This window comes from Alnus glutinosa, chromosome 10 (genome assembly GCF_958979055.1).
Source record: "Alnus glutinosa chromosome 10, dhAlnGlut1.1, whole genome shotgun sequence".
NCBI lineage: Eukaryota > Viridiplantae > Streptophyta > Magnoliopsida > Fagales > Betulaceae > Alnus > Alnus glutinosa.
This window is the reverse complement of record NC_084895.1, coordinates 10,977,433-11,005,146: the sequence shown is the minus strand read 5'-3', so window position 1 is coordinate 11,005,146 and position 27,714 is coordinate 10,977,433. Positions and strand designations below refer to the sequence as shown.

The 27,714-nt window shown below is 35.2% G+C and overlaps 1 protein-coding gene across 1 annotated transcript; it reads left to right on the top strand.

Moving 5' to 3' along the window:
* The first annotated feature begins 948 nt into the window (after positions 1-948).
* Positions 949-27,714, top strand: LOC133880062 (probable E3 ubiquitin-protein ligase BAH1-like 1). Its single transcript, XM_062318936.1, has 6 exons — positions 949-1,151; positions 3,245-3,498; positions 3,587-3,844; positions 5,626-5,763; positions 19,850-19,908; positions 27,486-27,714. The coding sequence occupies exons 1-6, from the start codon at positions 998-1,000 to the stop codon at positions 27,589-27,591; spliced, it is 969 nt and encodes a 322-aa protein (XP_062174920.1). The 5' UTR covers positions 949-997; the 3' UTR covers positions 27,592-27,714.

Sequence of the window (27,714 nt, the reverse complement as noted above, 5' to 3'; positions counted from 1 at the left end):
TTTCTTTGAGTATATTTATTATATTAAAACATATAGTTCGTATTTGTATATATTAAGGTAATTCAGTCAGTTCTGACGTGTTATGTTATGTTTTCAAGTTTTTAAGAAAAAAATAAAAATAAAAAATTCCGTTGTCAAATCTTTAACTCTGATGATGTCGTAATGTCACGTGGAAATCGAAATTTTTACTTTTTTTTTTTTTTTTCCTAAGGTTTGGTCATGGGGTGGCCAAAACACTAACTCTTTTTTTATTTTTTTCTTTGCCCATGGGTGGCCGAGCACTCACATGGGGATAGTTCCGCCACACTAGACCGGTCAAAAGAGTGGCTTAGCCAACCCTCTTTTTCTTTTTTTGTTCAATTTTTTTTTAATTATTTTTTAATTAATATATATATATATATTTTTTTTTATTATTTTTTTTTTATATTGTGTCACGCTTAAACCGTCAGGGGTTGACTCGTCGCAATCCATTAAATATTGGATGGAAAAATTAATAGAGTTATCAAGTTCGTCTTTTCCCAAAACTCAAATATCTTCTACGATACAAATTAAATTTTAAGTACTAAAAAATAAAGTTTTCAAAACTCAAATATAAAAAAAGTATTTAACCCTAATTAATTAAACTGTTTAGTTTTGTACGTTACGTTCTTCTAAAGTCAGAATGAACCAGGACGTGAATAAGGGATGATTTGTCGCCTGCGAATCTTTTGGGCAGTCATATATTAATTAATATATTCAGAATGTGATTGGCCGGGTTTAATATTCAGTCCACTTTTTCTTTAAATCGAGCAATAACATTGCTCTCCAATAATTTCTAAAGAATTACTTACTTTTTCAGTACGTGGGGGAAGGCTGGGAATTAAGCTAGTAAAGACGAGAGTATTGGCGATCCATTGACTTTTTATCGGGGAGTTGGAAGTCAACTTTTCAGGTTGGACGTTTGATTAGCCAGATGGAATGAAAAAGAGACCTGAAAACATCTTAAGAAAAGCTAAAGATGAAGTTCTTCACCAAACACGGGGAGTACATGCAAGGGAAATCTGAAGAACTCCCCGGACATGGCTTCCGGAAGCTCAAGAAGATCTTGAAGAAGTGCAGGGCAGACTTTTCGTGCGTCCTTGGCAGCCAAACCTCCGCGGATCATTGCCCAGGTAAATCTAGAAAAGAATTACGTAGTTTTGTTTAGGGTGCTTGAGCTTCTCTCTTGCCCGGATCATATCCCTTTTACATTTATTTCCCACTTTAATGTTCTATTTGTTTTGAGGTAAAATGATTTCTGTCGTAAAATATTTTCGACGAAATCATTTTTCAATTTTTTTTTTTTTTTGGATGTTTGACACGTATGAAAAAATCACTAATAACAAGATTCCGTTATTGACCAGCAGAATTTCAGTCAGTTTCACCGGATTGCCGCTACTGTGGTCGAATTACGGTAATGAATGCTGAAATCCGGACAGTTTTGCCAGAATCTGGGTTTGCCGGAATCCGGCGAAGGTGGCCGGAATATGACCATTTGTGCCGGATTCCATCCAAAATGGCCGGAATCTAGCCAAAACGGCCGGATTCCAACCAGTTTTGCCAGAATATAGGTTGGTTGGATTCCGGCCATTGGCCGAAATTCGGCAACGGTGATCGCACCTAGCCGAATTTCGGGGACCGGATTCCAGCACTAGCAAGTTTCTGGCGGTAGTCGACTGCTTGATCATGAAGGTAGATTGCGTTGTTTAAAAGAGGGGGTTGAATGCACCGTCTGGAAAAAATGATTTTCGAAATTTATTAAGCATTTTTTGTCAAACGGAAATCATTTTACGATTGAAAGTTATTTTCTCCCCTATTAAACACTGAAAAATACCAAAAATATATTTTAAAATATATTTTACGCCGAAACAAACCGGCATTAAGCAACAATCATTTCAGGAAATGGAGGTTAACATTAGTTGATATATATCCTTATTCACGCAACATCAGTAACTAGTTAATAAAAAAAAAAAAAAAACTCAATAACCATTCCTATCCAGAAATGAGTATTATTAGAATATGATATTTTCAGATAAATGGTTCTATAATTTCCAACAACCTTGCTAAATATTTTTTATTTTAGATAAAAAAAAAAAAAAAAATTGGTGCAGAATTTACTACTTTAAATGACTGAGGAAGATGAAATGTAAAGATAGTACTATTATATATAGTAATGATGAGTGTCCAGCCTTACTATCTCAAAACAACTGTAGCCAGAGTTATGCTGGACCTCTTTGAAATCACTTATAAACTTACTTAATATGAGACTAATTTTTTAGATTATCATAATCTTTTCTACTCAAATTTTCAATTTTCTTGTCAAGGCTCATTTAGCCCAAAAAAACCCTAGCCATATGCTCCAAAAAGACTAGCTAACTTTCGACTTGAAGGTCCTCGTCACCAACTCACGGTCCACATCAACCCACAAAAACACTAGTTATATTTTTGCTATTACTAAAAATTTCTAGTTAATATTCTAATTGAAGTTCATTGAAATCACTTATAAAGCACAGTCTAGCCTAGTAAAGAACCAATATAAAACTTAACACCCATATAATTAATGTATTTACAATGCACCCATCTTTTATTAACTTTCAGCATGGTATACAAATATACTTCATTACCTCGATTGACAAGTTAACATTTCTATGGATTTATTGGATATGTACTATGACGACCAATATTTTTTTTTAATATATATATAGATCATTGAAGTGGCATGACTACATGCTATGAACAAACATTAACATTAAACATCTCATAACATGAATATATAATATATCAGAAAATATACATAGCAGCGGAAATACTAGTAATAATTTTGGCTATAAATTGACATAATAAACGTATCAAATAAACTAACCAAGCTTCTATATCATTACTCAACATCAATACATCCCAATTTACTATTACAATGTATAAGTCACCACATTACTAGACATTGACCTAGATTAAGTCAATCAATGCCCCACGAGACAGCAATAAGAAACCAATATAAAACTAAATGCACAACGTGGCATGCATGTATGGGCATTAAGTTTTATATTGGTTCCTTACTAGGTTAAATTAAGCTTTATATATAACTTTAATACCTTATCATATAACATTAATACCTTTACAATCCATGCATGCCACGTTGGATTAACGACTTTCTGATATACAAATATACTTAATTACCTCGATTAACAAGTTAATGTTTGTATGGATTTGTTGGCTATATGTGCAGTGTGCGAAGAAACCTTCTTTCCCTCTCTTCTCAAGGAAATGTCGTCAGTTGTAGGTTACTTCAATGAGCGTGTGCAGAAGTTGCGTGAGCTACATCTTGCCTCTAGCTTTCTCAAGTATTTCCTTTGGTTCAGACTCTTCAGAGCCAACCTACTAAGCGACCATGCTGCCTTAATTGAAGAAGGTCAAGATCATGTTACCTATGCACTTATCAACGCTGCTGCAATTCAAAAAATTCTTAAGAAATATGATAAGGTGATTTTTAGCTGAACCCATATACATGTATTTTTTAGGTTTTGATATATATAAAAATAAATAAATAAAAATTTAATTTCAAGCACAGATCCATTGCTGCAATAAAGGGCAGATCTTCAAGACCCAAACCAAAAGTATGCAAATTGAAATTCTTCAGAATCCTTGGCTTTACGAGCTTATGGCTCTCTGCATCAATATAAGGGAAAGCAAGTTCAAATCAGACAAGGCAGCAGCGTCGTCGTCCGAGGGAATTGACCTTATATTTAGTGATGGAAAACCATCACTCACTTGTGGGATCTTTGATTTTGCCAAACTTGATATCGACTTGACTTGTTCTATATGCTTGGTAAGTTTCCCATTTTCGATTTGCCAAGGTGCTTCACACACACACACGACTCACACTATAGTCAGGTATCCCAAAACGAAGTTCTAACCAGATTTCCAGAATTTCCTGTTCCATAAATGTGAACTTTAAGACCATAAAACTAATTGTGATCTCTTTAAAAGTAAAGAAATTGACGCTTTAATAGCAATTTCTCTGTGGAGCTCAAAGCCATAAAGAAATGATCAATAGAGCATGTATCATAATTTAAGATGCAAAAGACTGGTTGAGATAATTTCAATCAATCCCATAGAGTGGAAAGAGATAAATCAATCCAAAAACTATAGTTATTTATGAACTTAATCAAATCCTTAAAGCTTTATGGATTGAGGAAAGATATGAAAGTTTGAAGAATTGGTTGTTTGGAATTTTACATAATTAATAAGAGGATCCAGTGAGATAAGTGGTAGTGATGGCTACAATTGTAATTGTTAGGGAGATTAACACTTTAGGGAGTCTTTCATTGAAAGCATAATACTATAATATGTTTGGAGACCATTCAACCAAAACGCTTAAGTTTATGAGTTCTGGCCTAATTATGTACGTTATATCAATTGCTCACACTTGTGACATCTTTTCAATATGAGAGTTAAGTTTTTTACACTCACATGTGTATACTCAACAATTTTCTCCTTGTGTGTGTATCCGTCACCGCATTGTTACACTTCCCCTCAAATCAGAAGTTTTCTCTATATAAATTTTATGGGTCGTCTCTAAGATTACTTGCGTGCTATGTTGGTTTGTCCATGCCATGCACATTTGTCCCTACTCTATGGACTCTCGTTTGTGCTCGTGCCATGAACTTTTACCCCTTACTTCAAGGTCGACCTTCGTCCATCTCCGCTCCTTGCACGGTTGCACCTTTTGTTCCTGTTCCAGGGACCCTTGTCCATGCATTTACAACACTACCATATCGCACACCACTATTAGTTCTGATACTACTTGTTAGAGAGATTAGCAACTTGGAGAGTCTTTTAATAAGATCATAATATAGCATGTTAGGACACCACTCAACCCAAAAACTTAAGCGTTTGAGTTTGAGCTCAATTATACTATATTAATTCCACAGATTTGTAACATCTTTTCAATGTAAGACTTAATTTTTTAGACTTACACGTATATGCTAAATGTAAATTTTTTGTGGCTTAACGTGCTGAGAAAATTAAAGGTTAGGGCGCGCGGTTGAAAATACTAGAATTGGTATGCTAAGATATGACGAAAAAATGAAGAAAGGTTAGCTGGCCAAGTAGACCAAGGCTACCTATTCGTAACGCGAAAGCTAAGAAAGACTATATATGGTATCATGCTAAATTATCAACTATCTTAAAAAATTAAACTCATAAAAAAAAAATTGACGAATTTATTCACTTCAGCAATATTCTAACAGGACCATGAATGTACGTCAGTTTTTAAAACTCATGTTTTCTTGCTAATTAATAATCAACTCTTGCCAATAGTTGTATGAATCATATTCGGTAACTATGATACATACCACACTCTACTATTCTAGTTTCATTACTTAGAACTACTTCGATATACACTCTCACTTTGACACTTTCTGTCGTGGCCTTTAAAATAACCATTAGATCTAAAATTTAATAGTAATTCATTCCAAATTAATGGTAATTTTAATCACCACATGAAAGAATATAAGAATGAGAGTATAGCATTAGTCATGTCCTTTTGCTTATCTCAAGAATATTTATCGACAATTGATGATGTTATTCTTTGTTTGCTCTCAATAGGAGACCGTCTTTGACCCAGTTTCACTCAGTTGTGGTCATATGTTTTGCTACATGTGTGGCTGCTCAGCTGCGTCTGTGACTGTTGTTGATGGACTAAAGGCGGCAGCTCCCAAAAAAAAATGTCCTTTGTGCCGACAGGTAACTTGATATCTGCATCATTTCTCTTACCTTGACTTAAGTTACAGAGATTGGATTATTGGAATAGACTGGTCGTAAGCTAAATTAATCTTACGGATCATAATATCTTTATCTCTACTTAGTAGGATAGAACTTCACTATTTCCAGTAGGATACGTATGTAGTTGATGAGTTTTGACCTGCAAGAGTCTCATCTCATTTAAGTTTCAAATATGTTAGGTTTTTAGTGTTGGCAAATTTAGTGTTAAAACATGTTTGTATGTTTTATTCTGGGGTAAAGTCGGTGAAAAAGTAAATCGAAGACATGATTATTCAAGTTTGTGTATGCTATCAACATTGACCTAGTCATATTAAAATTGTCATAATTTTTTATTTTGAGCTCCAATTGAAGAAAGCTTGATGGCGTTGAAAGCTAACTCAAAATTCTACAACTTTGTATTTCATGAAAATTTCTAATTCCAATGTTTACTGGTTCAAAACGGGCTGTCAATAAATGACAAAAAAATTAGATAGACTGTTTCATGTGCAAAGTTGTTCGAACGAGTTTGCAGACAAGTTTTTGGCAGTATGACTCATTTGCAATTAATCTCGTCCAAACAAGCTATAGATGCAATTTTTGGGTAAGCAACTTTAAGTTTTTAGGGCTAATTTCTCAAGCCAATTTAAGGGCTTTTGGAGCACGATTTTTAAGAGGATTGAATGTAATATTTCCAGAGAAAAATGTACTAAAAGAGAAAGTTTAGTTTTTTATGCTTTCAATTGCTCCTCTTTTAGAGTCTCTTTTACTTTTTTTTTTTTTTTTTTTTTTTTTTTTTTTTTTTTTTTTTTTAAAAAAAAAATCACTACCGTTCATAAACAACAAGTGAAGCCTACTAGAGTTTCGGTAAAGAATATCAAGTAAAAAAAATTTTTAGCGATTCTAAGGGAACTACTGCGGTAGCGGGCAAGCGGGTCGTTTGCCAGGTTTAGGTATGTGTCTTTTATAAAGGTTTTGTAAGTATGAACTTTTTCTAATTTCTCATTCTTCTATAATAGATTGATTTTTTTGGTTGGCTATCCCGTAATGGTTTTACCTTTGAGGTGTTCAAAGGATTTCTACTTCGTCACCAAAATCCTTATGTTGATTTTGTGGCCTTGATACTTTGTGGTCTGCCATTATCAAACTACTATAGAATTTTTATTCTTTAATTTGCTGTATAATTAAGTTTGGTTATGGTCGTAAATTTTTAAATTATGCACTATTTTGACATACACCTACTCAACCTCCTTCTAGGTGTTAGTGGAGTCGTAGGGCTATATTTTTCAATGGTATCAGAGCTTAAGGTTCACTCAGTGAATGATTAATTTCGTCAGTGTGATCTTTGACTCATCTTCAAATGTCTCATTCTCAATCCCAAATTCCCAATGCCATTCCCTGTTTTGACAAATCCAATTAAGCTTATTGGATGATCTGTATGAGAGTGTATCTTAAGTCTATACATGAAATACCCCAAAGTACTAATTAGGGTTAAGTGAACCTTAGTTTAGCTAGTAAGGATATTAGGGTTCATTAAGGGGAAGATTTTAGACTTATGTCTCATCCAAGCGTTCAGTAGTATAACCGAACATTATATTGTAGCACTAGACCGAACGTTTGATAATACAACCTAACCTTCGTTTAAAACCCTAAGACCATTGGTCCGATAGTATAGCCAAACGTTTGCTTGAAACCCTAAGACCGTTAGTCAGATCGTACAACAAACGTTAAATGGTACAGCTTGAACGTTAGATGCCTACAGTACTTAAAAAATCAGAGGGTTTAGTCTTATCCTCAGCTTTTTCACGCTTATAAAAAGGATACTTACAACCCTTGAGCCCCATTTTTGGTTTCCTTTAGTTTTAAAAGCCTAGAAAGATTGAGCGAGTAATTGGTTCTTATTCTTCAAACGACATAACTTTCCTAACCTAGTTTTCATTAGTATTATTGGGTTGTTATCTTGTTTCTAACCTACTGTTTAGTTAGTTTTTCGTGCCCTAACTTATGGTTTTCAATTTCTTGTTGGTTTTTTGTTTTAATGAAAGATTAGTGTTGGATTAATGACTCAATAACGTTGGACGTACCATGTTCTTCATGGGAATGTTATTATGGTTTAGGATTGTGTTAGAAATTTGTCAAAATGAAGTTTGGTGGAGATTGTGATTTAGAATGGGTTTATGTCCAACATTGAATGCTCGACCCTCGTCCAGAAAAACGTTCGATGTCGTGACCAGATGTTCAACCTGTTATGTCGGAACGTTCGATGGTCAAGCAGTGAGCCTATCTTCAGCATTTTAGGACTTCAGGCTTGATTTAGCTCAGCGTTAGAACGAATATGAGGTATTTTCATAGATTTCGAAGTTGTGGAGCCTCAAGATGACTTTTTGGATAAACTACACGACCCAAGTGAGTAAAACTCACATGGATCCTTGTTATTATTTTTCCGCCTAGCATGACTATTTTAAATATCAAATTCGCATGTTGACAATTCATATGAAATGCATTTTAGATTAATGTGAACTCTACTTTGTGAAAATGATTGATGAACAACAAGATAATGAAAATGATGACTTTGTAAATGCATGCATGTAAAAGACGATGAATATTAAATTGCATCTTATGACATGGTACACCAATACGTGCATGATAATGGTCATGGACTTACTATCATACGACTTAGCCCTATGGTAAAATAGATTTACTGTTATGTTTGGTATTGGATCCAATGGTTCTTTGTGATCGGCGCACCATGTACGGATGGAGTTAACATGACGGCTTTGCTAGTAGCATGGGTTACCCGATGTCGGACTCGGATGAGCTATTAGTATATGAACGTATGCTATATCCAAGGTATCGGTATTACACTACGGGTCTCTTGGAACAGTGCCAACCCTAACAAGAAGGGGTTTAGGGCTTGGATAGACCATACGGGGTTGAAGTATAAAATGATTATCTTATTACAACATATACTATATCTATATTGCATTCATGATAATCTTGTCAAATGAGGAACTATAACTTTACATTGCTAGATGTGAATTTGACCTTGAACATTTGATTTCTGCATATGATAACATGTACATCATGCATATTTATACTCACTAAGTTGTAGATTTACACTTGTCTATTCCACCTATCAAACAAGTGTTGTTTTATAGATAGTTTAGTATATGACGAACACCATGAGGCGTTAGGTTCTTTTGGAGGACATAATTAGGATCATTTTTTAGTAGCTAAATTCAGTGTGGCTGAAGGACATGCTAAATGGTGACGGAGACAATCGCAAACGATATGATTGAGATCCTTTACCTAGTTTATCTTCTTAAGACTAGGCCTGTAACTTTATGTTTTACGAGTTTTAGATTTGGTTTGTAATATTTATGTTGTGCCGATGATTCGTCTTGTGCTGTAACATTTGGAGAAGTTATAGATGTTATGATGTTTTAGTTCTTCTCTGGTTATTTATCAAGTTGTGGGTTTAATAAACAATTATTTTAGTATGTAAGTGAAAAGCCTTCCGACACAGGCTCACTTAGGAGAGTATGAGATCCCTGAGTCTTATTCCTTATGGAATATGGCTTAGAGGCGAACCATGAAGATAATTACCAGTTAATTAATTTTATATGGGCGTTACAATTGGTATCAGAGTGCAATGCTTTGATGACTATTGGATTTAGTAGACATAGCCTTAGGAAGATGATTACACAATAGCTTAGGCTAATTAATCGATAGGACCTTATCTTAAGGTTAGTTGCTTGATTCTATCCGAGCTGGTTTTGACTATTTTATTTATTGCAAAAGATTCCACCTCGAAGGAATCCATATACTGGACCTCCAATGCTCTAGAATTGGGAGACATTGGAGAGGACGTCCATATTGAGACTATGGAGATTCCTGTTCAAGGAGATGTTAACCTGGACTCGATGCAATTGTCAATCTCGATCACCCATCTATTTATGATATGGCGAATTGGAGGGAAGCAAGGCATCCTGTAGTAAGCAATGGATGAACCATGAAGAATTTATGTAGTCATTTCTATTCTTGGATTAAGGCATTAGTTTTTTTTTTTTTTTTTTTTTTTTTTTTTTTTTTTTTTTTTTTTTTTTTTTTTTTTTTCTCAGGGGCTACCCATTTTGTCATATCAAGAATGTTTGTAAGACTAACTAGACTAGCAGTAAGACCTGTAAAAGTTGGTTTGGCAGACGCTACTCCAATAAGAAAAACTGTAGTATGTAAACGAGTAGTTTTCGGATGCCCTGTAAACATTTGTGAAAACGTTCTTCCAGCAAACTTAGTAGTATTTTCCATGCACGGTTACAATGTTATCCTAGGAATGGACTAGTTGGCGAAGCATTATACTCGTATCAACTTCACTCAAAAGCAAGTAATGCTTAAGCCTTGGAGAGAAGTAGAGGTCACTTTCATGGGATTGCGAGTGAAGCCCCTACCATCTACCGTATCGGCCGTTTAGGCTGGGAAGCTTGTCTTGAGTAGAGACTAAGCGCTTTTCGACATTCATCATCAAACTTGCAGAAAAGAAGGACAAAGACTCGCAAGATTTTCCGGTAGTACGATACTTTCCGGACTTCTTCTCAACGAACTATTCTTGGTTTCAACCTGAAAGGGAGGTTGAATTCGGAATAGAGTGTATTCCAGGTACTGGTCCTATATCGTAGGCTCCCTATAGGATGGCACCAACAAAGCTAAAGAATTTAAAGATCTAATTGCAGGAATTACTGGACAAGGGTTTTATTTGCCTAAGTTCGTCTCCATGGGGAGCGCCCATGTTGTTTGTTAAGAATAAAAATGAAACTATGAGGATGTGCATCGATTATCGGGAGCCGAACAAGGTTAGAATCAAGAACAAGTATCCCCTGCGAAGGATGGATGATTTGCTGGACCAACTACAAAGAGCTAGCGTATTCTCAAAGATCAACATGTGGTCAGGCTACCACCAACATTTAGAACTCATTACGGACATTACGAGTTTCTAGTGATGTCATTTGGATTGATGAATGCCCCCGTAGTGTTTATGGACAAAATGAATAGATTTTTCCATGAATATTTTGATCAATTCATAGTGGTCTTCATCGATGACATCTTAATTTATTCCAAGAGTCTGGAGAAGCACGAAATGCACTTGTGAAAAGATTTTGGAGAGGCTTCGACGAGAGCAAATCTACGCCAAACTCGAAAAGTGTGACTTTTGGTTGGATAGCATGTCCTTCATTGGACATGTGATCTCTAGAGAAGGGGTGTCAGTAGACCCTTATAAGGTCAAGGCAATTGTTGAATGGGGAAGGCCGACCAGTGTACGCAAGATTCAAAGTTTCTTAGGACTCACTGGTTACTACCAACGCTTTGTTAAATGTTTTTCCAAATTGTCAACGCCTTTGACCACCCTCACTTGGAAAAACACTCGCTAATTATGGATGGAAACTTGCGAGGAAAGCATCTAAGGGTTGAAGAAGTGGTTAGTATCAATACATGTACTAATGTTACGTACATAATTTGAGAATTTTGTGGTTATGGACTGGGGAGCAAACTTATGCAGGATGGTAAGGTGATCGCATACGCATCATGTCAGTTGAAAAGCTATGAGCAGAACTAGTGGACGCATGATTTGGAATTGCCAGCCATTTTTTTCGCTTAAAGTATTGGCATGGCAAAAAGTGCGAGATCTACACGGATGATAACAGCTTAACGTATTTCTTCACTAATAAGGAATTAAAAATGAGTCTAAGGAGATGGTTGGAGCTAATCAAAGACTATGATTGTGAGATCAATTATTATCTGGGTAAAGCCAATGTGGTTGCAAATGCTTTAAGTAGGAAGTCAACAATCAAGTTCGTTTCCCTTGGGATTTCTCAACCTCAATAGATTATGGAGCTCGAGACGTTAAAGTTGGAAGTCGTTGGTAACGGCAAACCTGGGATTTTGTCTACTATGGTGATTTAGCCATAATTACTATAAAGGATCAAGATAGGTCAAATTAACGATCAAGAGTGTTTAAAGAACAAGCAACACATTGAAGAAGGAAAGGCACAGGAGTTTCACCTAAGGGTTGATGGGATGCTCACCCATTTCAAGCAAGTATGAGGTTCATCGTTCTCTATACAATGTACATCCTGGAAGTACCAACATGAAGTGAGACATTGCCAAATATGTTGAGTAATGCCCTACTTGTCAACAAGTGAAGGCAAAACACCAGAGGCCGACAAGAATGCTCAAGCCACTACTCAAGCCCAAGTGGAAGTGGGACAAACTAGCAATAGACTTCATACTAGGTTTACCAAAAATGTCAACTAGAGACGATTCCATTTGGGTTATTGTGGATCATTTGACTAAGATTGCTCATTTCATCCCCATGAAATTTAAGGATCTGATGGATAAGTTGGCAAGGTTATATGTGCAAAATGCGGTACAACTTCTTGGAGTCCTTTCAACAATCATTTCAGATAGAGATTCCCAATTTACTTCAAGATTTTGGAAGAGCTTGCAAAATGAAATGGGGAAGGAATTAAGTTTAGCACTGCCTTTCACCCGCAGACTGATAGTCAGTCGGAGTAAACCATTTTGATCTTAGAAGATATGTTGCAAGCTTGTGTTTTGGATTCAATATCTTTTGGTTAAATTTTCAATATCTACATTTGTTTAAATTTTCAATATCTATGTTTGATTTAATTTTCCTACAGCAGTAGTAAGACGCAACTATTGGGTTGCCACCTTATGAAGCACTCTACAGACGAAAGTGTCAATCGCCTTCGAATTGGATCAATGAAAGGGAGCGACAACTATTGGGTCCTGAAATGACTCGGGACGAAGTAATCTTTATTAGACAAAGGATGGCAACAGCCTAGAGTCGATAAAAGAGTTACATTGATAAACAGAGAAGGACACTGAAATTAGAAATGGGTGACCGATTATTTTTTAAGATGTCCCTAATGAAAGGATTTATAAGATTCAGAAAGAAGGGAAAGCTGAGCCCTCGATTTGTCAGACCTTTCAAGATTACTCAAAGACTAGGGAAGTTGGCTTATCGAGTTGCCCTACCATCGGATCTAACAAGGATGCATGATGTCTTCCATGTTTCGATACTAAGGCAGTACATCCCTAACCCAAATTTGGTAGTCGAGTACAAGCAATTGGAGATTGAGGAAGGACTAACATATAAGGAAATGCCTATACATATTTTGGATCGCAAGAAGCAATTGTTGCGCACCAAGACGATTCCTATCGTCAAGGTGTTATGATGGAACCATTGAGTCGAGGAAGCATCATGGAAAGCAACACGGGATATGAGGAACCGTTATCCACATCTATTTGAAAATCCTATGTGTATGATTAGTTACTTTCGAATTATCTTGAACTTGTGCAGTTATCGATTAAGATGGTTTGAGTAATGACGACTAAGACTAGTGTGTTTTCTTGATCATGAAGCTTAGGATCATGGCAAATATACCAATGGATCCCAAATGCACGTGGAACAACTCCATCTGCAAGTTGATATATTTGAGAGTTGATATCGACGAAGATTGGTATAGCACAGGCAACATCGACTACGATGCTCTAGATGATCTGCAGGTTGAATTTCCGTATCCTTTTAAAGACGAGGGAATTTTAGTGCCGAAAAATGAATAGGACGAGATCACCGAAGAATTTACCAAGCACAGATCTTGCGAAACTACAGATATAAGGTAACATTACTATTCCTCTTAATTATTTTCTCTCATTTTGAAATTTTGATGACGAAATTTTTATAAGGAGGGAAAAATGTAATACCTCAAAGTACTAAATAGGGTTAAGTGAACCTCAATTGGGATAATAAGAACATGAGGGTTCGATAGTATAGCCGAACATTCAATTGTAGACCTAGACCGAACGTTCGATAGTATACCTGAACGTTTGCATAAAACCCTAAGACCATTGGTTCGATGGTACACCGAACATTCGATAGTACAATTGAACATTCGCTTGAAACCCTAAGTCCTTTGGTTTAATCGTACACCGAACATTTGATGCCTGCAATACTTGAAAAATTAGATGGTTCAGTCTTATCCTTAGCTTTTTCACACCTATAAAAAGGATCATTACAACCCTTAAGCCAAATTTTCGGTTTCCTATAGATTTAAAACCCTAGTACGAGTGAGAGAGTGATTTGGAAAGAGATAATTAGCTCTCTTGGTTCTTGTTCTTCGAATGTGGTAACTTTCCTAGCCTAACTTGTTTTTATCAGTGTTATTAGGTTGTTATCTTTTTTTTAATATATTGTTTAGTTAGTTTTTTCTGATTTATAGTTTCAATACAAGATTAGTGGTTGATTAATGACTCAATGATGTTGGAACTACCATGTTTTGCATGGGAATGTTATTTAAGTTTTGGATTGTCTTAGAAATCATGTTAAGGCCTTATATCATGTCAAAATGAGTTTTGGTGGAGATTTTAATTCAAAATGGGTTTTTGTCTAGCACCGAACATTTGACCCTCTTCTAGATGAACGCTCGATCTATTATGTCCAAAAGTTTGATGGTTGAGCAGTGAGCCTATTTTTAGCATTTTAGGACTTAAGGCTTGATTTAGCTTAGCATTAGAACTAATATAAGGTCTTTTCATATATTTTGAGGCTGTGGAGCTTCAAGAGGACTTTGTGGAGGAACTATACAACTAAAGTGAGTAAAACTCACATGGATACTTGTTACTATTTTTCCGCGTGGCATGATTATTCTAAATATCAAATCCGTTACAACTAAAATAAAATGCATTTTAGATTCATGTGAAATCTACTTTGTGAGAATGATTGATGTATAACAAGATAATAAAAATGATGTGTTTGTAAATGCATGCATGTAAAAGACAATGAATATTAAATTGCATCATATGACATAGTACACTGGTACATGTGGGATACTAGCCATAGGCTTACTATTATATGGGTTAGCCCTATGGTCAAAGAGCTTTTATGTTAAGTCTTGAATCCAATGGTTCTTTGTGACCGGCGCACCATGTATGGATGGGGCCACCACAATGGTTTTGCTAGTAGCATGAGTCACCCGCTGTCAGACTCGGTTGGGCTACTAGTAGCATGAGTCACTTGATATTCTGGGCATCAGAATTGTACTATGGCTACCTCGGGACAGCATCAAACCCACCAAGAAGGGGTTAAGGGCTTGGATAGACTATATAGAGTTCAGCTATGACATGATTCACTTATTATAGCATATACTATATTTATATTGAATTCATGATCATCTGATCAAATGAGGAACTAGAACTTTACATTACTGTACGTGATTTATACCTTAAACATCTGAGTTCATCATATGACAACATGTAAATCATGCGTATTTATACTCACTAAGTCATGGACTTAGACTTGTATCTTTTTCACCTATAAAACATGTGTTGTTTTATATATAGTTTAGTATATGATGGACCCTGTAAGGTGTCACGATCTTTTGGAGGACATAATCAGGATTATTTTTTAGGAGCTGAATTCTGTGTGGCTGAAGGACTTGTGGGACGGTAATGGAGACATTCACCACCATATGATTGAGATCCTTTACCTAGTTTATCTTCTTAAGACTAGGCATTGGAGTTTATGCTTTTATGACTCTTAGATTTGGTTTGTAATATTTATGTTGTGTTGATGACTTGTCTTTGACCATAACATTTGGAGAAGCTATCTATGTTATCATTTTTTAGTTTTGCGCTGCTTGTTTATGAGATTGTGGGTTTAATTAATAGCTATCTCTATAGGTAAGTGTAAATTCTTTTGTTGTAGGCTCTCTTCGGAGAGTGTGAGATCCTTGATTCTCATCCTGAGGGAATATTGCTAGGAAGTGAATGATGAAGTTAATTCCTAGTTAATTAATTTGACTGCGGTGTTATAATGGACGTTTGGACTATCATCAAGTGTGATTGGGAAGGCCTAGATAAGGCGATAACTGAATGGACTAAAGATGAAAAGAGCGCTTGTATCGAGAATGATGAGGCAATGAATTGGACTACCTTGTGTTTTTTTAGAAGATTTGTGATAGATCGAGACTTGGGTTGGATATTTAATGCAAATGGACAAACTCCGGTGTGTGTGAAGGCTATATTGATGGATAAGACCGTATGAGGAATAGTGTTGGAACCACACATCTTGTTATATTAAAGTTTGTTTATGGATTTGGTCTTAGATTGGTTTCTACCCATGACTGAACGCTCGACATGACTACGGAACGATCGATGCCAATCTTTCCACGAAGATACTGAAAGTTCGATACTATGACATAATGCATATTTTAACCGATTTAGGGTTTTAGATGCTTGATTAACGTTTCATTTGGCTTTTAGTGTGGGTTTGTCATATCTTGCATTGCCTCCCATGATCTCTTTAACTCTATGGTTGCACCACAAGACCTTGAAAATAGGAATCTTCTTGTTGCGCAACACTTACCCTTTACGGTCCAAGATCCACATAGGCATTTCCTCGCATGATTGTCCTTCTTTAATCTCCAATGGCTCGCATTCCACCACAAGTTTCTAGATGGAAATTTATTTTCTTAGAATAAAAAAATAGAAAACATCGCGCATACTTGCAAAATCTGGCAGTAAGGCAACTCGGTACGCTAGCTTACCTACTCCTTTTACTATCTCAATAGGTGCAACAAATTGAGGGCTTAGTTTCCCTTTCTTCCCAAATCTCACGCCCTTCATAGGGGATATCCTAAAAAATACATAATTCCTTGCCTTAAATTCCAACTTTCGTCTTCAGTTGTCAGCATAACTCTTGTGTCGACTCTGAGCAGCTGTCATCCTATGTTGGATAAGAACTATCTTGTCCTGGGTATCCTGAATAATTTACTGCCCCAACAACTGTCTTTTGCCAATTATTCCAATAAAGAGGCGATTGACACTTTTGTCTTTTTATAGTGTTATAAAAGAATGACAACTCACATGATCCGTTTAGTACTGCATTGTATCCGCACCAATACATCAATCAGAAGTCTTTTCTCCAAATGATTAAGATAAATCATTATGATTAATGTGTTATAGTCATATCAAATAGAATGTCCAATTCTATTAGTGACTACGAACAATATTTTACAAATTGCAAGGTTTATTGTTTAAGATCTTCTGTATGATAATCTCATTGCTCATACCTTGACCATTTTCAATGCAACCTTTGGACCTTTACATATATATGATAAATAATAATTATTAAAAGCACATATGTAAACAACTTATATGCCTAATGCTCATTAAATAAATCAGTGAATAAAAAACTTTATTCATTAAAACTAAAATGTCATATAAAATAATTGGAGTTTAGGGCACTATCCTGAACACCCCATTCACCATAATACTTGTAACCAAGGGAGTCAAAAGTGCCCAAAGAAATAACATTTTTTTTTTCAAATCTAGTATATGTTGAACATCTATAAAAGTACTAACAATTCTGTCATGCATTCTGATTGTACCAATACCAACAATCTTGCAGACTACGTACGTCGTTTCCCATCAAGACTGAACAACTACTCACTGACTCATAGGTAGTAAACCAATCCCTTTTGGGGCACATATGAAATTTACAGGCAGAAATAAGGAGACACCCATTGTAAAAGTGAATTTTAGAAACGCTAACTTCTAGGACATGTTCTGAACAATGATATCTTTCTTCAACAATACCTCTGTTTATTATCATCTTTCTATTTATTTTTCAGCTTTAGACACTCATATTTATTATCCCATAGTTTTTCCAATTGTAATACTTAACTTTCTTCTTCGACTTGGATTGCAATCGGCCTCTTGATTGTCCTTTACCTTTATTTGAGCCCCTCTAACTAGATTGACCTCTAGACTTATAGAAATCTTTCAAACGACCCTTAACAAATAAACTCTCAACTTCATCACTACCTCTGTTAATCTCATAAATCTCCATAGCTCAATGGTAGTCTTGGGCGTAGGCCATTCTTGCATGTAGGCTATCTTCATTGGATCTCTACCAATACTCCACCTATTAGTGATGATGTAGGCCAAATACTCTAGTTTTGTCTTCCTGAAAGCAGACTTGGTTGGCTTTAGACAAAAATTGTTAAGTAGAGAAATATGGAGTTCCCATGATGCAATTTAAATAAGAATGTCATAAAAAAAATACTAGAATGAAGCATCTCAATAAAGAACAAAAGATAATGGCCATTGTTTGTTGGGAAAGCGGTTTTGTAAATTTCATTTGGGTAGAGCCTAATTTGATGGCTCAAAGATCTAATTCTGTGAATTATGTTGTGCTATGGAGTTCATCGAGCAAATCGTCGCTAATAGTTAAGAAAAAAAAAATATTGCCGCTAGTATTTACTTGGCAACGACATGTTATTTTTGTCGTCAATCAATAGTAAATAAAACTTTTTAGCAAAAAGTAAAAAATAGAATAATAGGGTCAGCTAAAAAAAGTTTCCTTTCTAATTTGTTGTGGCGAGAAGAGTTCTCCCACAATAATAGGATACTTGTCTGTTTTTTTTTTTTTTTTTTTTTTTTTTTTTTTTTTTTTCATCTTATAATTAGAAATGAGTTTCATTTGTAATTGCTGAAAGTGACTTTTAGCAATGAAACTTTTGTCGTTGTTAAAAATCTTGTGGCTAAAACTGAATTTTAATTTCTTGTAGTAGTATCATTGGATTATTTGGAGGAGGGAACATAAGATTAGATATTCAGAATAATATGGAATAGATTATGAAGCCACTTCACAGACATGTGGACTATGTTTCATATAAAATCAGAGCTAAATATATAGACGGTTTCATAAAACATCAATTACTATTTGATTGCAAAGAGAGGTGATTTAGTATATATATATCTAGGTCATGACAATACCTGATGTTCATCATGTTCATCTCTTCAACCCACAACTCATATTTCTATCAAAAACTGCTAGTGTGTTTGATCCAAAACATATGCATCCATCTTAGGTCCATTACAAGTGAAACTATTCTTCTTTTGTGCTCTTATTTCTTGGTATGGAGACATTTAATAATCTTCTTTAAGTTTGTAATTGAGCCGAGTATTGAATGTTTAAACTCGCTTCATTTAATTTTTATTTCGAATACAAGCCATCCTCGATCTTTTCACCAAACTAGATAGTTTATTAATTAGGCTTGGCTCATTTATTTTTCCAGCGAATTCAAACTTGTTCACAAGTTGTTCAGTTAACTTATTCATTTCTTATATAAAGTAAATATCATGATTTTTTTCTTCATAAATCCATATTAATTATTAGTTAATTAATTATTGTTGAGATTTTATCATTTGAGTTAATTAAACAAATTAACTTGATTCTTAAATAATTTAATCTCGAGTTTATATGTGTTTTTTTAGTATTTATATAAAGTCTTCCATATATATATTGATCGAAAAGACCTAACATGGAGGGAATCGAAATGGGGAACCTCCCAGAGAAAGAAAGGGTACGGTGCGACATGCGCCACAAACACACACATATATGTATATGACTCACAATAACAATAATTCAAGTTATATCTATTATATTAGGAATATAATTCCTCTTTACTTAAAATGTTCTAATTATGAAATTAGAATAATACTATAAAAAAATGAAGTTATACAAGCTTATACGAGTCAGGCCGAGTTTATACAAGTATAGATCATTTAATAATCAAGCCTTATTTGTGTTCACGATTGGGTTATTTATTAAACAAACCAAATTTGAGTCGATTTTGTACAACCGGGTTGTCGAATCGCCTTGTTCATTTACAACTTTAATCTTCTTAAGTATGTTTTATGTGAAAATGTGTGTGGTCTCTTTATAATTTTTCATCAGCTCCTCCTATGATTGGGATTAACCATTTCCCTTTCCTTAGGGTATTTGGTCACATTAATTGCAATTTTACATGTTCAAGTATCTTGGGATAGTTCATTCATTTCATAAATTTTTGTTTTCCTTTTTTTTTTTTTTTTTTTAAAAAAAAGGCGAAAAATAGAAGCACTTGTTTTTGTCTTCTGTGTAGGAATTAAGTTGTAGCACCTCATCAATTTGGAATATTAACTTAATAGTTACTTGTGTTGGTTTTAGAAAGGAGTTTTTGCAAGTTTCGTACGCTTGGATGAGCTTAGTACTCTATTAAGCAAAAGGTATGTTTGTGTATTATGTTCTATGTTCTCCTTGAGTTATATCCTTTCGTTTGAGACAACTTAGCTTGATATCATTCTTCAAGTTCTATATTCGTATTCTGAGATATCGCTTTGATTGTTTGGCCAATTTTTTTAATTTTCTTTCAAGTAACCTAGGAAGATTACCTAGATACAAATTTAATCTTTTTTGGTAAGGTAGAGGTGAGCTTTTTTTCTTCTTTGTTTGAGGTGCTGCACAAGATAAAAATGAGGAAACTTTTGGCAGTGGACTTAACTTGTAATGCCTCCGAAATTAATTAACATGGTGTGCCACCGGGAACCTATATACCACCTAAAAAAGTCCCTAAGAGATTCTCTACTCCTCAAAATCAGATTGCTAAGCAGAAAAAATACATGACTTTTCTTTTATTCTTTCAACATTATATTAATCATTACAACCAGAGCATTTACTAAGAATCATCACATTAACTTAAATCAGTACATTATACACATCATTGCTATAAATAAGATCCATACTAAATGTTAATACAAAAACCCGTCTCAAAACACTAATTTTGCAACGTCACCCAAAAGTACTAATTACTATGAGCAACCTCTGAGATCCTGCAATGAGTCATTAAGCATTAACCTTATCAATATCTTACGCCAAATGGCTTCATTTGCCTTGAGGTCCTTCTTACCAAAACCTATATGACTCCTTTGTATTTAACAGGTGAAAAAGGTAAAATGTAAGTCTGCGACTTAGAAAGCCAGTAATCTGGTGCTAGTGTGTGACTGTGAACATTTCATTATTTTGATAAAAGTATCTTTAATGCAAATTTCTTTTCCAAAATTAACCTTTTTAGAAAGATTTCTCTTAAAACATTTTACTGAAGACACTCCCTTTGTAAGTATCATCATTTCCTACATAGAGTATCTATACAATATCACTAGCTCTACATCACTGGCTTGTCATGCACATCACCTTTCGACAAGAAGTACTGGTTCGTACATACGCTCTCTACGAAATCCTATCGACCTAGCCCCCCTTACTTAGGCCTAATAGCCGGTAAGGCTACACCTCAACTAATGACATGTTGCATTGTCTCCAAAGTTATTAAAACACACACTGGATCGATGTCATCACATTTATCACTTTCATCATTTCATTAAAAAATATCATATTTAATATCGCATAGCCATCCCATTTAAACACACCAAGCTAGTCATTTCATGCATAATTTGAGACAATATTTTTAAAAATAATCCACGTCATACATTTCCTGCATAAAAATTTCATAATGCTCAAAAGGAAACTCGGGTTTTTCTTTGCATAACATTGCATATAAAATGTAGAGGGTCAATATTTACAAAAATACAAGCACAAGGGTAGCTTACTTACCTTTCTCACTTAAACTACCCTTTCGATTCTCACCATTGCATATCATCCTATTATTGCATTCAATCCCTTGAAAAATCCTCTTGAAGTCTTTACACAAACCCTACAATTGTGTCACATAATTTCCAAAATTAGAAAGATACCATCTAAAAACCCTATCTTAGAGCCTAAACCCCAAATACTGCACTAGGCCGGGGCACCATTCGATCGTTACTAGGATTGTTCGATCATTCTGACCGTTCGATCGTTCCTCGCATTGTTCAATCGTTCACTAAGCAAAAACTCTAAGAATCCAAAAATATCCTACCTTTGACATATCTAGCTCTTTCTAAGGCCTAAAGAGGCTTCCTTACACTGTCCTAAGCACAAATCAATCCTCAAAGTAGCATCCAAACATCAAATTCCACATCTTTTTTACCAAAAGTCCAACATTTCTTTCAAAAACAAGGCTTTCCTTTACTACACATCAACACCTTAAACAATCGTAGATCTACTTTTGGACAACTTGGAAAATTAAATAGCTCAAAGCATCAATACAAATTCAAAATAAATCACATACACACTCTTTTAATCTCGTTTTCCATCCTTGTACAACACATTCTTCACCATATAATCCCAAAGTCTCAAGCTTTTCAAATAAAACCTTGGGTGTTTTTATGGAAGAGACCTTCTCCTCTAACATTCTCACCCAACACACAAACCCATGAACCAAATACCAACACACCACATAAATTTCGAAAAAGTAGCTCCATGTACCATAAATCATTTGAAACTTCAAAAAACTTAAAAAAGAAAAGCTTGCTCTAAGCACACTCCCTTCTCTTCTTCTCCTCTCAAATCTCTTAACTTTCCTTTAATTTCTCTCTTTCTCTCTCTATTTTCTCTTTCATGGGGCTGCTGGTTCATGTTTTGACGTTTGGGGGCCCACAAAATGGAACTCTAGCCCCAAAACATCCTTTTTATAACTCAAAAAGTGACATTTTTTTTGGTCCAGGTCCCACCGATCAATCGTTGCTCTGAATGTTCGATCGTTGGTCCTAGACAACACTGCGCAGTGTTTATAAAAACATGCATAACTTTTGCTATGGGTCTTAGAATTGCACGTGTGACTTAATCTGAAAAGATCTTTTAGATATGCAAACCGTGGTAACCATTCCAAGATTGGTGAATGTCATCTTAGGATTCAAAAATCGAATCTTCAAACAATGCTTTGCTATAATTTTGTAGTGAGGTGGTACATAGCCTCATGCCAAGGAGGAAAAAAAAACAAAAAAAACAACACCACTGCTTGTCCCAGCAAAAGATAAGTTTTTACTTTTGTTTCTCCTTTGGGAAAGAATCACTTTTGTTTGAGAGTGACATTTTGGTTTATTGGGGTTTTGACTGGTTTTCTCTTCACTATTTTTGTACTCAATCTCTCGTTAGTGAATTTTTCATGATGGCCTCCACCTGTGGACGTAGCGCACATTGAGGGAACCACATAAATTTTGGTGTCCTTGTGTCTTTTGATTTAATGAGTATACAAAGTGCTATATATGGTTGATGATGATAAGTGGGAAGAGATGTATGCCCAGGTTACCAATGTGATCTATCTCAATTTGTGAGATGAAGTTATTCATAATGTTATTGATGAAGAAAAGACTCAGACAATTTGGTAGAAATTAGAGTCTATATACGACAAAAAATTTGACGAATAAGTTGTACGTGAAGAAGCAGTTTAATGGTTTAGAGATGGAAAAAACTATACATTTGCTTGAGGGCCTCAACAAGTTTAACATGTTGAATACACAATTGTTGAACATTGAAGTGAAAATTGAAAAAGAAGATAAAAAGATACTTCTATTAGCATCGCTTCCCCCTTGGTATGATCACCTGGTTACAAAATTATTGTATGGGAAAAAAACACTAGAATTGGAAAAGGTGACTGGAGATCTCTTGTAACATGAAACAAAAAGAAAACCAGTTAATGATCAGACTGATGGGCTTGTCGCGAGGTCTGACCCAAAGCACAGAAGGGTTAAGTCTTAGGGGAAGAATGATAGAAGAAGATAATCTCAATCTAAGCCACGATCGACAAATGATGAGGAATCTTGGTTAGATTAAAAAGAAGTTGAGTGATATTATTATCACAAAATGGGGCACTATTGACGATTTTGCAAGGTATTGATATAAGATTTTGAAGATAAAAAGAATAAAAAAGGTTTCATGGATTGAGTCAATGTTTCCAATTAGAAGTATGATGATTGTGAGGTTAGCGCATGTCTTCTCTGAGTTTCTACGTGTTCCAATTCTCTTATAAATTCTTAGATTTTGGGTTTCGCTTGCTTATATCATATAAGTCTCAATATGTAGTGGTTTGAGACATTTAAATCCCATAATGTTGGTACTATTTTGATAGGTAATGATATTATGTGTAAGGCTATTCGAATAGGTGCCATAAAAGTTAGGATGTTTGATGGGACTTTGAGGACATTTACTTATGTTAGATAAGCCTTAGAGCTTGAAGAAAAATTTGATACCTTTAGGCACATTGGATTCTTAGGCTATAGTTATTTAGCTAGATATGGGGTTATGAAAATAACTAAAGGTACTTTAGTGGTAACGAAAGGTAAAAATTGAAGATTTGTATAAGTTATTTGGGAACACAGTTACAGGTGGAGTTGGAGGTACTACTTTAGGAAAATCAAATATTGATGAAACAGTTTTGTAGCATATGCGGCTTGGCCATCTAGGCGAGCGTGGTATGTTTGAGCTTCACTAGTAGAATTTATTAAAATGCTTGAAACTATGGAAATTGGGTTTTTTTGCAAGTATTGTGTGTATAGGAAGCAACAAAAAGTTAGTTTTAAATTGACTTCTTATACAAGCAAAGGTGTTCTCGACTATGATCATTGAAATGTTTGGAGACTAGGAGCAGTATCTTCAAAATGGAGATGTGTACTATTTTGTCAGCTTCATTGATCATTTTTCAAGAAAGGTTTGGATTTATTTTATGAAACAAATTAAGGTGAGAGGTTTTCACCATGTTCAAGCAATGGAAAGCATAGGTGGAAAATCTGACTAAAGAAAAGTGATATTTTAGATCCAAAAATGGATTAGAGTATAGGGATGTTGAATTTTTGGAGTTCTACAAAACAAAAGGTATTATTCGTCACTTCTGGATTAAAGGGACTCCACAACAAAACGAGATTGTTGAAAGGATGAACATAACATTGTGTGGGAAAGGCAAGATGCAAGAGGTTAAATCCAAGATTGCCAAAACAATTTTGGGCTTACGCAGTTAATTATTATGCTTCATCACAAACCGAAATCCATTAGGCAACGATTGATTTTAATGTTCCAAAGGAAGTATGGACAGGTAAACCGGTTGATTATTCAATTTTGAAAATATTTGTTTGCCCTGCATATTTTCACATGGAAATTAGAGAACGGTAAAAATTAGATCCAAAGTCAAGAAAGTGAATATTTCTTGGTTTCGAGAGAGGTGTTAAGGGTTAGAGGCTGTGGGATCTGGTTTCAATTACGAAAATTGTTAGTAGAGATGTAGTATTTGATGAGGCTTGTACGCTAAGAAAAGGTGAAGATGAAGCATCAACTGACAACTAGCGAGGGAGACAATTGTGAATGTGGAGTTTGACTATTAGAGTTGACCCATGGATAAAAGTGATGCTAAACTGTTTTCTAGAGATTCACAACACCAAGAAAAGCCTTATTTTTTAGCAAAAGGAAAAGAGAAACGTGATCGTAAGGCACTGAAGAAGTTTGGATTTCAGGATATAGTTTCTTTTGCTTTAGTAGATGTTATTCATTGTACATTCAAAATGCTATGCCGAAGGAGGTAGCCATTACAGAAAAGCAAAACTTGGGAGTTGGTAGAATTGCCTAAGAGAAAGAAGGCTATAGGGTAATTGGATCGACAGGAAGACAGAACTAGCTGATAAAGCTTTGTGGCAAATGAGAACGGTAAAGAAGCATGGCATGACTAACCATGTCCTATGCTCAACTTCAAGAAATGCTTGAAGTACTTGAGTTGTGCTTGTAAATTGTGACTGCCCTTAGGGGCTTTTGTGGAGATATCTTAAGGAATTTCACATTGTAAGATGTACTGAAATTAAGTCAAGGTAAATATTTGTGATATGTGGCTTTAATTGTTTTGCCACGTAAGAGCCTAATTTTTTACTTTTCTTTCAAGTAACTCACAATGCTTCCCAACATAAAAATTATGTCTTTTGTAGTAAGACAAAGGTGGGCTCATTTTCTTCTTTGTTTGAGGCATCACACAAGAGAAAAATGAGGGAAATTTTGATAGCTCACTTAGCCACATGACAGGAAGAAGAAAAAAAAATACTAAGAGAGAGAGAAAGAGGTGAAGTCGTGCGACAGTGAAAGAGAAAAAGAGAAACAACAAGGGAAGTTTTTAATTTTTTTAATTTTTTTTTTGGGGGGAAAATATCTTTTGTGTGAGAGTAAAATTTGGACGTTTGCCACGTGTCCATTAAAGACGTGGGGTCCGCGTAGCGAATCAGGGTGTAGTAAAATGCAATTTAGCCACGCGCATTCCAAAAACGTGGTTATTTAGCGAAGTAGAATTTAACCACGTGCCACTGACATGTGACTAAATGTAATTTTAATTTTTTTTTTTTTAAAAAAGGCAAAATAAATGCAATTAGCCACGTACCCCTAACCCACATCTCTAAAAACATATTTTTTTAAATCAAAAATAAAAAATCGGGCGAGTTCTTTTTTTCTTTCTGGCCCTCGCCAAGTTTTTTTTTTTTTGTTCCCTTGTCGGATAATGCCGGGATCCCGGCGTTATTGCTCCCATCGCCAACGATGCTCTGTTTCTGGCCTTCCCCAGAAACTTCTTCAAGGGCCGGCGAAATCTTCCCCTTCCTCCCCCCATGAAATCCAACCCAAAATTAAAATCCGACTCCTTGGCGAGATCTCAACCCTTCATCTCCGTCACCGACAAAAAGGACCAAAAATCATCAAAAAAACACAAACTCCGGTGACCAACAAAAACGACCAAAAAGGAGCAAAAATCACCATAAAAAAGGACTAGAAATCACCAAAAAGGAGGCCTCCTCCGTCGCCGAATCTCCTCCCTCTCTTGATCTCGATCTCTACTTCTCTGAGTCGCCCGATCTCCTCGAGTGGTGGCGATGAGTCGTGCGGCCGGGCCCGTGGGGGTGAGTGGTCGATTGTATTGTGGAAAAAAAAATGCAAACAACAAAATGAGATCAGAAGAGAGTGAGACGGATCAGAGAAACGAGATAGAGAGAGAGAGAGAGAGAGAGAGAGAGAAGAGAGAAGAGAGTTTTTTTTTTTTTTTCTTTTCTTTTTTGATTAAGGGGAGAGAAGAGAGCTAAGAGAGAGAGAAAGAGTAAATGCATTAAATGTGAGGCCAGGTGACAGCTTTTAGGAAGAAAAAAAATGAAAAAATTAATTAAAAAAAGTCAAATTTGAAATTCTAAAATTGGTGCGCGCGGGACACGAAACGTACACCAATTGTAAACATTTTTTTTTAATATATATATATATATATATATGCAAATGGAGATGTGGGTTATTTTCCATGTGGCAAATAACCCAAGTGGCTAAAATTTTAAATTCTCAAAAAAAAAAAAAATTAATAAATTAGTCACGTGGTTTATTTGCCACATGGTCAATAAAGCACATGGCTAAAATTTCAAATCTTAAAAAAGATTGAAAAAATTTTAATTATGGAAAAATATGAATATTTTAGCCACATGGCTAATTGGCAGCATGGCAATAATCCATGTGGCTACTTGGCAACGTGGCAACAATCCACATGGCTAATTACCCACGCCAAACATTTCGCTACGTGGTGGATTACCTACCTGGTGAAATCGCGACGTGGGTAATCTACCACATAGCGAAACTACTTGTTTTTTGTAGTGAGTTCTTTGTGATCACCTCTGCTTATGGACGTGCCTCACACTAAGGGAACCACATAAATTATGGTGTTCTTCTGTGTAATTATTTTATGTTATTTATTGTATTTGTGGTCTATTGCACAATACTTATCTTTTTTAACAAGATTAGAGTGCAGTGAAAATGTAAAACAAAAACATAGAACATTAATAAAATGAATATAAAAATAAATAAATAAAAAATTCTCTGTGTTTTTTGGCCTCTTGGTAGTTCCTTATATATTCTGGCATCCGTAATTGAACAGATGCCCTGATTACTGGGAGCAGAGACGTAAGAGAGAAAGAACAGAGAGGATTCAGCAGGCAAAGCACCACTGGGAAAATCAATCTCAAGCATTTTTGGGCATCTAATTGGGTGTTATCTACATCTATAGCTGGTGTTAGGTAAAAATGTGAAAACTTTGTACGTATCCAAAAATGAAACCGCACACGAATTTGATTTAACTACTGTTTATAGATATTATGTTTCTTGTA

Excerpts from the sequence above, each read along its gene's own strand:
- LOC133880062 (XM_062318936.1), top strand. The coding sequence starts at position 998 with ATGAAGTTCTTCACCAAACACGGGGAGTACATGCAAGGGAAATCTGAA. Across the intron at positions 1,152-3,244 it reads CTCCGCGGATCATTGCCCAG|TGTGCGAAGAAACCTTCTTT; the intron begins GTAAATCTAGAA and ends CTATATGTGCAG. Across the intron at positions 19,909-27,485 it reads AGTACTCTATTAAGCAAAAG|ATGCCCTGATTACTGGGAGC; the intron begins GTATGTTTGTGT and ends GTAATTGAACAG.